This window comes from Sphaerodactylus townsendi, linkage group LG02 (assembly GCF_021028975.2).
Source record: "Sphaerodactylus townsendi isolate TG3544 linkage group LG02, MPM_Stown_v2.3, whole genome shotgun sequence".
Taxonomy (NCBI): Eukaryota; Metazoa; Chordata; class Lepidosauria; order Squamata; family Sphaerodactylidae; genus Sphaerodactylus; species Sphaerodactylus townsendi.
Window position 1 is genome coordinate 167,351,347 of NC_059426.1, and position 15,651 is coordinate 167,366,997.

The window sequence follows — 15,651 nt, forward strand, 5'->3', positions numbered from 1 at the left end:
CTGAAATCTTTGGCTATAATATACTTAAGAATCAGCAAAATGTTTTATGCAGTTTGCTGGGCAACTACTGATGAACCATTTGGTGAAGAGATGGAGTAGGCAAACAGTGTTTATAGAATTAGGTTAGTAGGCCACAGCAGTAGGGTGGGCCTACAGAGAGCAGAAGAATTTCATTCTGGCTTTCCCCAACCTGTAAATATTTTACTTTCTCCCTTCCTACTGCAACTGATCCTTCTCAGGCAATAAGCTTGTTTTGCAAATAAGGCAGAAGAACCTAAACCAGACAGAATAGCATTCCATCCTACCACAACTATCTTATGTTGCAGCTAAAGGGCAGAGGCTGGAAGAAATTGGACAACTAGAAGGGCAGGGGTCACAGCTGAGAATTATGGGAAAAAAACTAATGGGGGGGGGGGAAATAAGAGAAAGGGATGGCATAGAAACCAGAAGAACAAAGTTGTCCCCCTGCTGAAATACCATAAACACTCTTGTATAAAAAGCTGGTATGCCACCTCAAGATTAAGTTTGCTACCAGTCTCTCACTCAAGTACTGTGTGATCTCCGGAGAGTTAATTAATCTGGTTGGCAAAAGAACACAAACAAACAGAGAAAATGGCAAAAGGCCAAATGAAGTACAGGTTCTTCAAGTTGGTACTAGAGTACCATGGGGGTGGGGAATCTACACCACTGTGAAAATATGACCTTCGGACTGAGAGATGTCAAGGGATTACTCTAAGATCCAAATAACATCACCGACAAAAGGCTGGAAACTGTCTTTTATAAAAGTATGTGTGATAATCTTTAAAATACAGGCTTGGTATGGGAGGGGGCCGCAAATGAACTCTTTCCTCAAGAAGCCGTTTTTACAATCAATGTACCCCAACCCCACAGTTCTAAGGACTCAAATTGAGAGGATTTGTTCACCAAATAAATGAATGAATGGATGAATGAATGAATGAATGAATGAAGGAAGGGAGGGAGGGAGGGAGGGAGGAAGGAAGGAAGGGCCCTTCCCATACCAGTGCTCCAGTGATTGAATTTGAAACCTTGGCAAGCCTATATTTCATTCATGCCACAGAAAACCAATCCAGAAATATACCCTAGATCTCCTGGGTCTAACTGTAGTGTAAGCGTCTAACAAAACACTGTCCTTATGAAGTGATTTCATACATTAACAAAAGAGCTAGAGAACCAGATAACTGGAAGGGACTGGGAAACTGAGCTTCTTGAGATGAGGGAAACCAGTATTATTATGCCCCGAAAGACAGCAATATAAAAAGGGCAGTCAAACCGTTCAAGACATTGCACTGGAAAAGGTAAGATGTCAGTTCTGAGTAGGAATGGGAAAACAGGTTTAAGTACAATCTCATTAATTTCTTTTTTTAAATACAGTTTTGAATAAGCCCAAACTTTTAAAAAAAGAAGTCAACTGCCGACATTGTTATAAAATGCTTTTAATAAATAGTTTTCTTCCGAAAGCTATCGAAGAACATGTCAAACAAAATGTACTGCACAGAAGTTCCTGCAAAGCAATTCCTGCATTCATGTATAAAATAACTAATTTTTTTTAAAAAAATCAGGGTTACATTGCTGAGTGGCCAAAATGTTGAGAGATAGAGAGAGCAGGAGAGAGACAGACATTGATTTTCTTTTCAATGATAGGACAGCTAAGTAACGTAGGATTATGTTTTCCCAGAATTAAAGATAATAGCTCATCCGTTTTAACAGCAATAAAGCCTTTAAAAAAACCCACAAATAATGCACAAGCCTTCCGTTATGTATTACCATTTCTCGTGAGGTATTCCATCTTCTAAATGGAACTGGATGTTGCGGCAGGCGCGGGGCTGCTGCCAAGAAAAGCAGCCCCAAGACGCCTTCTTCCTCTTTCTCAACCATGTCATCTAGGGCGCTTTCGCACATGCTGTATAATGGACTTTCAATCCACTTTCAATGCACCTTAATGATCATTTGCAAGTGGATTTTGCCATTTCACAAAGCAAAACCCAGATGCAAAGCGCACTGAAAGTGTATTATTCGGCATGTGTGAAAACGACCGTAGTGATACGAAGGGCAAGGCATGACTTCACACCAATAGTTTCCCCACCCCCAAATAGCAGCCAATGAAGTGGAGTAGAGACAAGGAGACTCTCAGTGCAGTGTCATTATCCATTGTGACCTGAATAACTTGTAAGTTATGAGAAAGGATAGAGAAATGGCGCAGGGATGCTTTTTTAGTGGTAGTCATGCGCCTGCCGTAACGTCCAGTTCCAGCAAGAGTTTTCCAATCTTAAAAAAAAAGGAAGAGTGAATAAGCACATCAGAAGCATGAAAAATATTGTTCCCTTCATTAGGCCTGTATTTTTTAAAAATGCAAAAAAGCAATACCATGTGTAATAAACAATCACAAAAGGAAAAAAAATATTGCCTTGTTATCTTTATACTATACAGTATACTTACGCTCTGCATTCTTGAGATGAGAAGAAACAGTCTGGACCTATTTACATGTGAAATGATGGCGATACAAAAGAGTGACCAACGGATTCCCAACATTGATTTCATGAACGTCACTTTCTAATATGGACATAATACCAAAATAAGGTTTTTTTTTAAACTTTATTAGAAACTGCCATAAAACTTCCCTTTCTGCGACATAAATTAAAAAGGAATGACTTCTTTTTTTTAAAAAAAAGACCAAAAATATTTTAAGTTAACTCAAATATACAGAAGTGATTCATTTAAATATATACATATTTACAAAAAAAAAAAACCCCAAAGCACTCTTACAATCTGAAAATAAACTGCGTCTGCCCGAGGACCCCAAGCATTATCTTGTGGTAAACTTAGATAGGCATGGCAGTCTTTGACAGTTGCTATAGAAAAAACTTTTATAATTTCAAGGCACTTGACGCGTGCTTCAATACTGCAATCCTAAAGGAAATAAAACGAGTGGACACGTTAAACTTTTTAAAAGGCCACTTCTTTCTTTCCAAACACAGTCTGAAAGATCTCTATAGACAGGCTATTCGTAAAAAAAAAAAAATAAGGCAAATTTTTTTTGGGGGAAAGAACCTATAAATTAAGTGCAGGGTCTGGCTTGTAGGAATTGAAAGATCAGATGTGACTTCGTTTTATCAACTTCCTCTACCAGGAGGTTTTAAAGCCACTGCTGTAGCAGATTTCTTTTTAAGGAGAATGGACTCTGTAAACAGCGAAGAGGATTGTACGACAAACGTTACGAAATTATCGAAAATATAAATTTCCCCCTTCTGCCATATAGCAAGCGTATTCTAAGTAGAATTTACAAAAATAGCAACTATCAAAGATCACTCTATTGTCTGACAGTCATTGAATAATTTATACAAGGCTAAAAGAAACAAAATAATTTTTTATTTTATTATTTTCATTCTTATTTTTTTTACTGAAAATAAACTATGAACATTTGACTCCCAGACATTTAAAGTTCTTGACGCAACGTGGAGATTTTTCTCTGACCCCATTCAACGTAGACTGGCGCGGCTTATGGTCCAGACACAGATCTAGTCTCTTCCGCCTTCAAGGTTTGCCGTGTTCACATTTTTTACAGATCTGTTGTCCATTTTGGTTGTCTGAAGAGATTTCTTAATAGGGCTGTTCTCGGATGAGTCAATTGCCTTTGCTGGCAAAGGCTTACTGAGTTTGTGAGAGAGGAATTTGTCCATTTCCATGACCTCTCTCTCCTCCTCCTCCTCTTCCTCCTCATACTCTGTGTATTCCTCTACCCCATCATAAGTTCTTTTTTGAGCTATAAAATTTTTACGTTCATAGTGATTGTCTTTGGGACCATACGGTCTGTCTATAGGATTCCATATGGGATTGAGAGGCGCCCACTGGTTATTGGCAGCCTCTACTCGCGACGGGTGGTTTCTCTCTCGCTCTTTTCTCCTCTTCCGTGTCCACCACACACAGATTATTATACAGATGAGCCACACAATACTAAAAACTGCACAGAGGATTGGAACCAGATAATCTAGGAAAGAACACAAAACCGAAACACACAGCGTGGTGAGCAACTGCCAGTTACAAAAATAAGAGGGGTGCGTGCAAGGAATGGCAATGGAAAAGCATGAAGAGCTGAATGACATGGGTTATCAGAATGAATGGATTATCAGAAAAATTCATCTTCAACCATATGACACAGATGATGGGGAATTTGTTTTTGAATGGAAATACACCTCTAATTTAATAGAAGGGCAATAGTGTCCCACAAAGTGTTTTTTTGGGTGGTGGTTATTAAGGGCTGCATCTCTCCAGATCACTTAAACATGGTTCTTTGGATCACCATTGCCTTCATAAACTTATGGGGTAGAACAGACTCCAATGAGGTATTTTAGCACCCCACAGGGTAAAAAAACACAAAACCCAATGACAAAAGTGTCATAGATTATTTGAGGTTTATTTTCTACCTAGGAAGTTATTTTTTTTTTTAAAAAATAGAAAGTAAACTGTATGCAGCTGTACTTTGGGCCATTTACCACGAAATGACAATATCCTCAAAGGAAAAAGTTCTAAACCTACTTTTCTGGGAATTATCAAATAAACACAAATGGGGTAATTCAACCTGACAGCATTGTCCAGGTTTAAAATGCTTTGCAAAGTTTGGCCTTCCTGTTGCGTGGTGTTATGCCAAGGGGCATGCTTCTTTCCCAATTGCAACAGCACAGCCACTGAGCTACGAGTCTTGTTCCTGAACAGATTTGCTTCAAACCAGCAAATGGATCTCATTTCCCCATTAAGTACTTGAATTGGTTTGTCAAAAGAGTGTGTGTGTGTGTATGGGAATCTAACCTGTATGGGCACAAAGTGTCCCTGAGGAGCTAAGATTTCTATTCATCAGTGTGACAACAGATACTAAGATCTCGGTTCACTCTTCAAGAGACTGTGTTCCTGATCAACATCACACTTAGCTGTATTTACAGAGCCAGACGTGACAGTGTGAACAAGAATATTGGGGTAGTGAGATAGAAACAAACAGCTGGAAGGTACTTCAAGGATTATCTGCTGCACAACTCAGGAAACTCACAACTACCTCCTCACTCCACCAGTGACTCCTGTTCTGTGCCCAGAGATGTACCAAGGCCACTCAGGAATGGGGAATTAAACTTTATACTAGGGCCGTGGTGGCGAACCTTTGGCACTCCAGATGTTATGGACTACAATTCCCATCAGCCCCAATTGGGCATGCTGGCAGGGCTGATGGGAATTGTAGTCCATAACATCTGGAGTGCCAAAGGTTCGCCACCACTGTACTAGGGTGTTGTGGGTTTTTCAGGTTGTTTGGCCTTGTTCCAGTAGCATTTTCTCCTGACGTTTGGCCTTCATCTGTGGCTGGCATCTTCAGAGGATCTGATGGTAGTAAAGCAAGTGGAGTATACGTACCTGTGGAATGTCCAGGGTGGGAGAAAGAACCATTTGAATTGGTTAAAAGTGTTAAGGGTGCAATTTGCAAGTGTAATTTGCATGTGTTAAGTGGAATCCACCCAAGTTTAGCATACATGGATTCCACTCAACACATGCACATCACACTTGCTAATTGCACCCTTTACAGGCAAATGGTTCTTTCTCCCACCCTGGACATTCCACAGGTACGTATACTCCACTTGCTTTACTACCTCTGAAGATGCCAGCCACAGATGAAGGCAAAAAGTCAGGAGAGAATGCTACTGGAACACGGCGATACAACCCACAAAACCCTAATGATTCTGGCCGTGAAAGCCTTCAACAAAACTTTATACTGTCAGGAACGGGGACTGAAACATTATAGAGTACTACTGTTTGTTATAATTTGATGAATTATCATTTCTTGTTTTATATTGTTATGAACTACTCTGAGCCCACTGCAATGGGGAGAGCGGGATAAACAATCAAACAAATAAATAATTTAATACACACATGCGTAAATGTTAGGCAGGAACAAGGCATGCTCTTACACCTACCTGATGAAGAACTCCCAACTACTATGGTTTCAATTTTGACTTCCATTACTGCCAACATCACTGTGCTGTTTTGCCGCTTAGTAATTGCGTTTACTATAGTATTGGCAGCGTTCTGAATTAGGCTGTTATCAGTGTCATCTTGATGTGAGATGAAAGACTAGAATCAGATAGGAAAACAGAAGCTTATGACCATTTTTCGTATTAGCCACTTGGTGATCAGGCCTGCAACTGAGAATTCAAGAAACCTGGTGTGCTGTCAAAGTGGGTGGGCTTCTGCGCAGCCAGACTGAACATATGCTAGCAACTATGGCAGCTTGATACTAATGACATAACCCATTAAGAATAAATTGTACTCTTGATGCATCATTACATTGCAATCATTACACAAGTCTATACTCTGTTCCATACAAAGATGTTAGTTCGGTCAGTTGAGGTGAAGTGGTTGAAAAACTTGTATACTTCCACATTAGAAAATAGTCCCAAATGAATATAGTTTGTTTTTATGCACTGCCTTTGTCAAAACCATTATTTTGTTCATTGTTGAACATGATACTTCGATACAAGAGCATTTACGCAAAAATGCATTTTTACTTTCAAACGGGGGGGGGGGGGGAAGCAGGGCTAGGTAGGCACTAGGACTCAGGCAAAGCAATGAAGAAGGTCCGGCATGCTTTGTCCTGAGGCAGAGGAATACAAAATCTACTAACATCTTTGTGTGAAACAGTTAGCTGAGTACTGTCTTGTCCAAAGTATGTCCTGAAAAAACATAGGGCTGATTGAGAAGTAACAACAACCTCAGATAAGAGCCCTTCCCCCACAAAGAGAGAGGAAGAGCAGGGCCCTGCTCTCCCCATGGGGGATGGGCTCTAGTGGCTCTAATGCATATCATATGGGGCAAAGGCTGCCCCTCAACTGGGGCCAGGCTGGGTTTTGTGGAAGTGCCTCTTAAGCCATCACTTTGCTGGGACCATGCCCAGTGACCTGATTGGCCAATTCACCTCTGCCAACAATATACCTTTTAAAATAAGAACATTTTTTTCCTGCCAGTTACGCTGTCTTCTTGTCTTCCAGCAGCCTTCAGATATTAGCAAGCCTAATACAAATTCCCTTTCTAGTATTCAGGCTGAATTCAGAAGTATCCTCAAGGCATTTTGCTTCAGTAAGTTGTGTTGTTACTAAGGACACTTGCAAGGGCCCGATGCGGCTATCTTGCTGCCAATGTCAGTTGAGTTGAGTTCACGTGAGGGTGTTCAGGTCTGGCAGGCAACAGCACAACTCCAGGAAGATACACCAGTCACCACTAGTCCTTAAGGAGCTGGTTACCGTGTCCAATTCAAGGTGTTGACCATTGATGTACAAAGCCCTAAATGGCTTGGGCCCTGCCTACCTGTCACAGGAGGAGGTGCTCAAGGTGGGATTCGCCACCCTTTATGGGTTTGGTGCTTAGCAAAGACCTTCCTCTTCACCTGGGTATTTAGGTAGCATCCCTGAAAGCCCCCTCTACAGCTGCCGATCTGGGGGGAAGGGGGAGGTATTTTAATGTGATTTTTTCTGCTGTTTTAATGGTTATATTTTATTCAGGATATTTTGTTTTAAATTGGGTTTTCATTGTTTTTTACCCTTGTAAGTCTCTTAGAGATGCTAATATGAGGCGGGGTATAAATTTAATAAACAAATATACAAATGGATTTGGGAGACACGGGTTCAAATCTGCCCTTTGCCACACTCGAGTATGTCTGGTTGTCCCAACATTCTGAAGTGATCTTCCCCATGTGTTGCAAGAAACCTTTGCACCATTTCAACAGATCTGTGTGGGTGTGTGCAAAGTGCTGTCCAACTGTAGCCAATTTATGGCAACCCCATAGGGTTTTGAGGCAAGAGGCACGGGACATCCAAGTCAGGGCATCACATGGTTCAGTCTCACCATACCCACAACCATTGGAAGGGCATGGTATTTGTAATCTCAAAACGGGTTTGGTAATACATGGACACAGCGACCCAGGGAAGGCGCTTACTACTTTGGGGCTTTGCTTTTTAAAAGCAAGACAACTGCCTCACATTCTAGGTTCAGGACCAAAAAGGAAGACATTCTCTCCTATTTACGGGGGCTCTGGTAGCTTGTAGCTACTGCCTGATCATTCCATTCCAATCCTTCCCTTTGGCTTCTACCTAACACTAATTCTCCTCTCCCAGCCCCATCCTTTAAATCTGTACTTTCTGAAAGTTTCCAACATCATCTACTCCTTTCGTTCGCCGGAGGAAGAAGTCAATTACTTTCCCCCCTTTGGCTCATCCCTCATATACCTAATACTTCTCTGATTATCATTATGTCCATTTCTGGGTCACAGTGGCAAGTTTCAGAATTAAGTAAAGCTGCTGCACTCCCTGCAATATTTTCAGCCACCTTCCTGATAGTCTCATGCTTGAATGGAGTGCTCCAATTAGAAGCAAAACAACTAAAGAGATCAAGCATACAGATCTCAATGGGAACCCCCCCCCCCCACCTAAAACAGAAGGACACTCAGTACTTACAATAGCAACTTCTACTGCGTTCTCTATGGAGTAGGATGGATCACACAACACCACCAGCATTCGGTCACTGGAAACAGATCTAGTGACTGGCAAGTATCGGATTTCAGAGCAAATGTTTTCAACGGTTGTGCCCTGTGAGAAAGAGAGAACACAGACCCCCCCTCCTTGTGAAACAGAGACTAAAAGTACAGCTTCACTTCAGAACAAAACCCACCCAAGGGACACGCTGGAGTTCACCAGGCAAGAGGTCAGTCTCCTTTCTAGCAGTTCAATAACAAATAAGAAGGCTTATCAAAAGAAATGCATACCATACAATCTCTTCAGCTGAAGCTTCTAAAGGACAGCTGTCAAAAAAACAGCTGTTAAAAGTACATTATTGTAACTTGCAGCTAGCTGGCCAAAAACCAACGGGGGTGTCCCAACCATCTGCAAACTCTGTGAATTGGGAAAGACCTACTTCTAATTCCTGCAGCAGTTCACTAAGCCACCTGAAAATGTGCTTCTGGGGTCACCAGGTCCAAAACAACAACATTGGGGCAAAGTTTTCATTCAGCATCTACAACTAGATTCCAGACCGGCAGCTATAGTGACAGAAATCCAGAGGAGATGCCGCTGCACAAAACCCCCTGTCCCTAATGCCCACCCATTTTTGATCTTCCAAGGTGAAATTTTGGGAGGTGGGGAGGTGACACCCTCATTTGAGGGTGGTGGTATGTGTGCCTGCTGCAAATCAGAAAGACTGCAAACATTAGATATTTGGCACTGTCACTCCTCATGTGGCAGGAGAACATCAAAGAGGTGCAAGTTCACCACATTCCAATCAAACAACCAAAATGTGAATGGTTGGAGTGCAGGTTATTTCGGAGTTCTTCAAGTTATTACCACTCCAGGAATTAAATCTTTGTAAGAGGTAGTACCACATTCTTCCCCTACACAATGTATTTATTCACTGGAAAATATTTCTATGCTACCTTTCCACCAAACACAGCAAACAATACAACATTTGAGACAATGAAAACATTTAGAATGCAAAGTATATATAGAACATTAGAAAACATTATAATTTTTTGCATTCATCAAACAGAGAGAAAGCCAAAAAGAAAAAAAAACTATTTGGATGACAATGATAGAGGGAAATTGACAACTCCCCTGGAGTTGCAAAGTTTCAGCACCATAACTACAAAGACCCTTTCTCAGAAGGTTACTGGTTTTGCCTCAAGTGGGGGGATGACCACACACACCTGAAGCAAGGCCTCCAAGGATGACGGGAAATCTCAGGTAGGTTCATATGGGAGAAGGCAGAATAGTGTGAGAAAAAGTGTTTCTTGACAAACAAACCATCTGCGCCCATATGAACCTGCCTGAGCACTGAGGTCCAGCTGGGGGCAAGGGGGCTCTCCTGATGGTCCCTTCACCCACCAAGGTGGGTGGGAAGACAGTACACAGAAGGGCTTTCTCCATGGCTGGCCCCAGACTATGGAACATTCTCCCCATGGAGATTTGCTAGTTGCCAAACCTTTATGGGTTTTGATGTCTGGAAAATACCTTTGTATTTACCCAGCCCTTTGACCGAAAGACCCCCCACCCCTCATGCCCCCTCTGAAGGCTGCCGGTCTCAGATGGAGGAGGGTTTGTGGGTGGATGGTACTATGTTGATTATGTTTGTTTTACATGAGAATATTTTAATTGCTGCTTTTACTTTTATAAGCCATCCTGAGATTTTGATATGGGGGGGGGGGTTAATACATTCCAGTCAATCAATCAATCAATAGGTAGATAACAAAGACAATGTATAACTGTGCCAAGTGGACCTTTGGGTTTATCAAGTAAACCGGTATCATCCCAGTAGGAAACTGGTTGATGGGTAGGGAGGACAAGACAGGCCCATCAAATGTTTATGGTTTGGAAACCAAAGCCATTCTAATGCACTTATCTGTCCTGCAGGATGCAGTCCTATAAAGTTCCCTTATACTGAACCAGACCATTTACTCATCGAGGTCAGTATCGTGTGCTGTGACTGGTGGCAGCGCTCCAGAACCTCCAGTAGAAGTCATTTGCATCATCTGCTGCCACCGCGCCCTTTTAACTGCAGACGCTGCTGAACTTCAGTCCTTCTGCATGATCATCAGAGGTTCCACTGCTGAGCCACCAGCCCTCTTCAACTGTTAAATGAAACTGTTTTCCCCAACTACAAGCAGGAGCAACAACCATGGCGGAGACCCCACACCGGTTGGATGTGCGTAAGAGCACACTGAACACTTCATCACGCTGCAGAAAAGGCCTCGCAACCAAGATACCGTCTATTAGGTTGCTTGAGGGACTGACAAGGAGTGGCTGCTTCACTAATAAGAGCAGTCTAAAAGAAAGACACACCCCCCCACCCACACACACACACAAATAATCAAGGTTCACAGGAACTCCTGTCCCTGGATCACTCTGGAGGTTCTGTGCTGCAATCTGTCACAAATGCTGGTTGCTTCCCAGAGCACACTGAAATGCATCAGAGCTTGTCAGAGCTTGAACAAGGCATACCTTTACCTCCAAACAATGAAAGTGATTCAGTTGTTTGGGTGGCAGTGTAAGGCCCCTACTAAGAACTCTTTACATCATTTAAGCAATCAGCAAAGAGCTTGGGATGGCTATTCCTTGAACCCCAAATGGTCTTCTAGCATCTACTACTGAGTTTGTGCCCATATTCATTCAGATGCTACTATGATGCTTCCCCCTCCAGTCCAGTCAAACTGTATGCCACAGTTTTCTATGGAAGGGCCGACAGGAACCAAAAAGAGAAATAAAGGGATCATAACGTTTCTCAACTGTACTTCCTGTGCAGGATGCAGCCTGCCTCTCACGGAATCCGTGCAGAGCGGGTCAACATAAGCTTTGTGACAGATGCAAGAAACCTTGGTTCCAGCCCTCATTAACTCCAACTGCTATATTTTACATGCTGTAATCATTAACCTCAGTCCCTGACTGTGGGGCCACATGGCCAAGCTATCCCTTGGTGGAAAAATTTTAGGAGACTCTGGCCAGTGCTGATCTTCTGACACAGAGATTTCGTTACTCACTACAGGCCACTTTTCACACTGTAATTCCATACATGCAGATTTTCCATAACGTAGAACACACACACATATATCAATATACATGCGCTCATAATACAAACTTCTACACATCTCAAGAAGAGAATACTGACCACCTTCTATGACTGTGACAATGATAAATACCCTAGGTATAGTCCCATGTTGACAATACATACAAGAGCAACTACAAACACAGGTTTTCATGAACTCATGCAGAGAAGCAACCACCCCTCAAAGTAGCTATCTAACCACTTACAATGGTGGTTATTGTTGTAAGCCATTCTAAACCACGAGAAAGGCAGGGTTTAAAGGTCCTTCTATTTATTTAATGAGTAAGTAAATGAACACAAGTAGACAAACAAAGCTCTCCAGGGCTATGGATCCCCAGCTCTCAAGACAGCAGAGGGAAAAGACAGAGATGCCGGATGAATGTACCACTCCTTCTTAAATAAGAGCATTCTTCCCAAAGAGATTTTCTATAATGTTTCACTGTATGAAAGAACAAATGCCTTTTCTTCCATCTTAGGAAGTCCGTATCTAAAAGAATTTCAGCATTTAAAGCCTGAAAGAACAGTGCTCTCTCCCCACTTGATGGACTAGTGTCAGAGTAGGATCTGGGACACTCAGGTTCAAATCCCCACTCTGCCATGGGAAACAGGGTGATTTTGGGCCAATCACACACATCCAACCTAACCTATGTAACTGGGTTGTTATGAGGATAAAATAGAGAACACTGTAAGTTGCTTTAGGCCCCTGTTAGGGACAACCGTGGGGTATAAACAAAATTAATAAAAATAAATAGATACAAAGGAAAGGTTCTCAATAGTTTGTTTACAAATTTCTGAAAGGTGACGGCAAGTTCTTCCATGCCACGTTGCAAAGCATACTGTTATGAAGCAGTCAAAACGTTACTGCCACTTAAATTCTCACCTGGGGTACTTTGTCTCTGTTAAAAATCAGAGTGATCCTGGCACAGTTGTTGTCCAAGTAGCCTGAACTGGGATGACACTTGATGTTGACAGGCAGGGGTTCTGATTCACTGCACTCTCCCCAGTCGGCACAAGGTGGTTGGAAACATTTGATGTACATTTTTTCTTGGCATTCTTGACCTTTGGGACATTGGTAGGCCGCATGGTCCGGATGACTGGCGAACAAGCAGGACTTTCTTCCACACCACACCTAGAATTTAGATGGGTCTACTGATTTCAACATGCAGATAGCCAGTACACAAGAGTCTGCCACTCCTGTTATTTTTAGTTTAAATGACAATATCCCTACAGGCAGCTATAAAACAACACACTTCCACAGAAGGGTCCCTCTAAGAACGCCCTGTTTGATACAAAAGGAAATATCTTTGCTTATTTTCAAATAGTAGTTGGCATCATCTAGCCTTCTGGCTATGCAAAAAGATGGTCAAGGGACTCTCTGGAATGTTTCAAGTAAAAGGCACAAAGTCAAACAGAATTATTTACGAAATTGAATGAGACTGTGTGCCTCACTGCCTAATTCGGTAAGAAGGTCCAGTTTGATTTGCTGCACCCTAGACACAAGGCACCTGCTGTCCTTTCAGAGTGCCACCTGCAAACTTCAATCCAGTGATAATCAGACTGGAGACAAGCCTTGAATTTTCATTTCCCTGATTCCTCCTCAAGACACGGAGAAATATCCCAGATGCTTTTCACCAAAACTTTGAAATTGGGATCAGGGATTCTGAAATCCCACTGGCACCAGTGAATTAGTCTCTTCAAGTCCACATTGAATAAAGAGGGGGGAAAAGGCTAAAAGCCCCCTAAACTGCTTCTTGCCCACTAAATGAATTTATGAAACTGCCTTATACTACAACAGATTACTGGTCATTCATCCAGTGTAGTCTGCTCTGGCTGGCAGTGGCTCTCCAGGGTCCTAGGCAGAAGCCTTTCATTTCAGTTCCTACCTAATGCTTTTAACTGGACATGTTGGGAATTGAAACTGGGGCTTTCTGCACGCAAAGGAGATGCTCTACCAGTGAGCCATGGGCTCTCTCCTCCCTTTCCAACTTGACTCATTGCAAAGTAGAGATGTTTAGAGTTTAAAAGAGTTTGCTCAGCTCTGCTCTATCTAAATGCATTTATCCTGTGCAGTGGCTACCAAGCCAGTCCTTGGAATATGGGGCACTTGTTAGATCAGCAGTTCTCAAACACATATTTCTGATGGTCTTAGGAACCGAGACACAATTAATTTTATGATTGGGGGTCACCACAATATGAGGAACTGTATTAAAGGGTTGCAGCATTAGGAAGGTTGAGAACCACTGCGTTAGATGCCTGAGTTTTCAAATTCCAGAAGAAAAGCATTACAGAAACGTATGTGTAAGTATACACATTTTTCATGAGTTCTACTGAAGCTTGTGCAAGACGACCAGTGCAGGGCAAGTAGCTGGTGAATTACAGAAACGAGATCAGAGTCTTCAAGGGTTCTTGCTAGTAATATGAACAGTTAACAGCTACCTAAAAAACAGCCCCACCCCCCTGCCAAGTATAATGTGAATTTATACACAATTAAATCAAATTAGACAAACTTCATCATCACGCTGTGTGTACTCCCTCATATTAGATGAGTAATGGGGGAAAGTTTGAGGCTTTGGCTCAACTTCTATTCTGCAAGACTGTTATTGCTTGGTAGGCTGCTCTGCTCAAGGGTTAGCATTCTTCCTGTTCTTTTCATTTCATGATATGATATTCTTAGCATTTAAGTGCATTCTGAGTGGAAGCTGGGAAGAGGGAAGGGTTCGAAACCACTATGTGCAGAGATGCTACAGAATTATACCATTAACAAAGTTGACCCAGGAGCGTAAAAGAGGCTTGACGATTTGCAACAGAGGGGAGACTCAAGTCGACACAAAAGCATTCAAGTCTGATACTACCTTGGTGCAGTCAATGCGGCCGTCCAAACAATGGCAGCTGTTGCATTCTTGATCCCATCGGCTGCCATGGGGAAAGGACATTCCTTTAAGCCAGCAAGATTTTCCAAAACCTATCACTTGGGGGGAAAGAAATAGGAAACAGTCAGTTTCCTATTCAAGTAGAATATCCCCTCCGGGGATAGGGCGGTATAGCAAGTTTAATAAATAATAATAAAAAGTTCAGATGAGCTGTTTTTCAACCTAATGAATCCAGGACACGACACTTCATACCCACCCACCCACCCCCCCCACCCCCGCCAAAAGACCACTTAATCTTTTTGAAACAAATCTTCCCTAGCTGTGATAGCTTTCCCCCAGTCTGCTTCCAGGAAATAAATTAAAAGAGGTAAATAGGATAGGAAGGCCTTCTCAATAGGTTGCCTGTTCCAACCCCTACCCAGTCAGCAGCCAGCAACTTTGAAGAAGAGAAGTTTGGATTCATAGCCCACTTCTCTCTCCTGTAAGGAGTCTCAAAGTGGGGTGTTGTGTGGTTTCCGGGCTGTATGGCCGTGTTCCAGTAGCATTTTCTCCTGACATTTTCGCCTGCATCTGTGGCTGCACAAGGATCCTCTGAAGATGCCAGTCACAGATGCAGGCAAAACGTCAGGAGAAAATGCTACTGGAACACAGCCATACAGCCCGGAAACCACACAAGACCCCAGTGATTCTGGCTGTGAACGTCTTTGCCAGTACAGTCTCAAAGTGGCTTACAAATTCCTTTTCCTTCCTCTCCCCACAACAAACACCTTGTAAAAAAGATGGGGCTGAGAGAGTTCTGAGAGAACTGTGACTGGCCCAAGGTCACCCAACAGGCAGGGAATCAAACCCAGTTCACCAGATTAGAGTCATCACTCATGTGGAGGAGTGGGGAACTGAAACTGGTTCTCCAGATCAGAGTCATTTGCTCTTATCCACTATACCATTTTGGCTCTCTGCAGGGGAAATAGGGATACACAGAAAGGTCTCTTCTGTCAATCCTCATTTCATATTTGTTTTTTAGCCACCCTGAGGTTTTTGTAATAGATAATACATCAGCCCAAGCAATCACAATTTTTAAAAAAGCAGATCACAGCAGCAGGTAAAAGATTGGCATCTCTGATACTGTGCTCTCATTTTAAAGCTT

At 42.4% G+C, this 15,651-nt stretch overlaps 1 protein-coding gene across 2 annotated transcripts in view; it reads right to left on the reverse strand.

The window, feature by feature from the left end:
• Positions 1–1,438: 1,438 nt before the first annotated feature.
• JAG2 (jagged canonical Notch ligand 2) overlaps positions 1,439–15,651 on the reverse strand; it is a 125,405-nt gene continuing 111,192 nt past the window's right edge. For both annotated transcript variants that reach the window (XM_048485684.1, XM_048485683.1), the window contains 5 exons: positions 14,490–14,605; positions 12,518–12,766; positions 8,505–8,636; positions 5,973–6,129; positions 1,439–4,006 (listed from right to left, as the gene is read on the reverse strand). In XM_048485684.1, the coding sequence (XP_048341641.1) occupies positions 3,537–4,006; positions 5,973–6,129; positions 8,505–8,636; positions 12,518–12,766; positions 14,490–14,605 (1,124 nt within the window). In that variant the 3' untranslated portion in view covers positions 1,439–3,536. The remainder of the gene's footprint in view (positions 4,007–5,972; positions 6,130–8,504; positions 8,637–12,517; positions 12,767–14,489; positions 14,606–15,651) is intronic.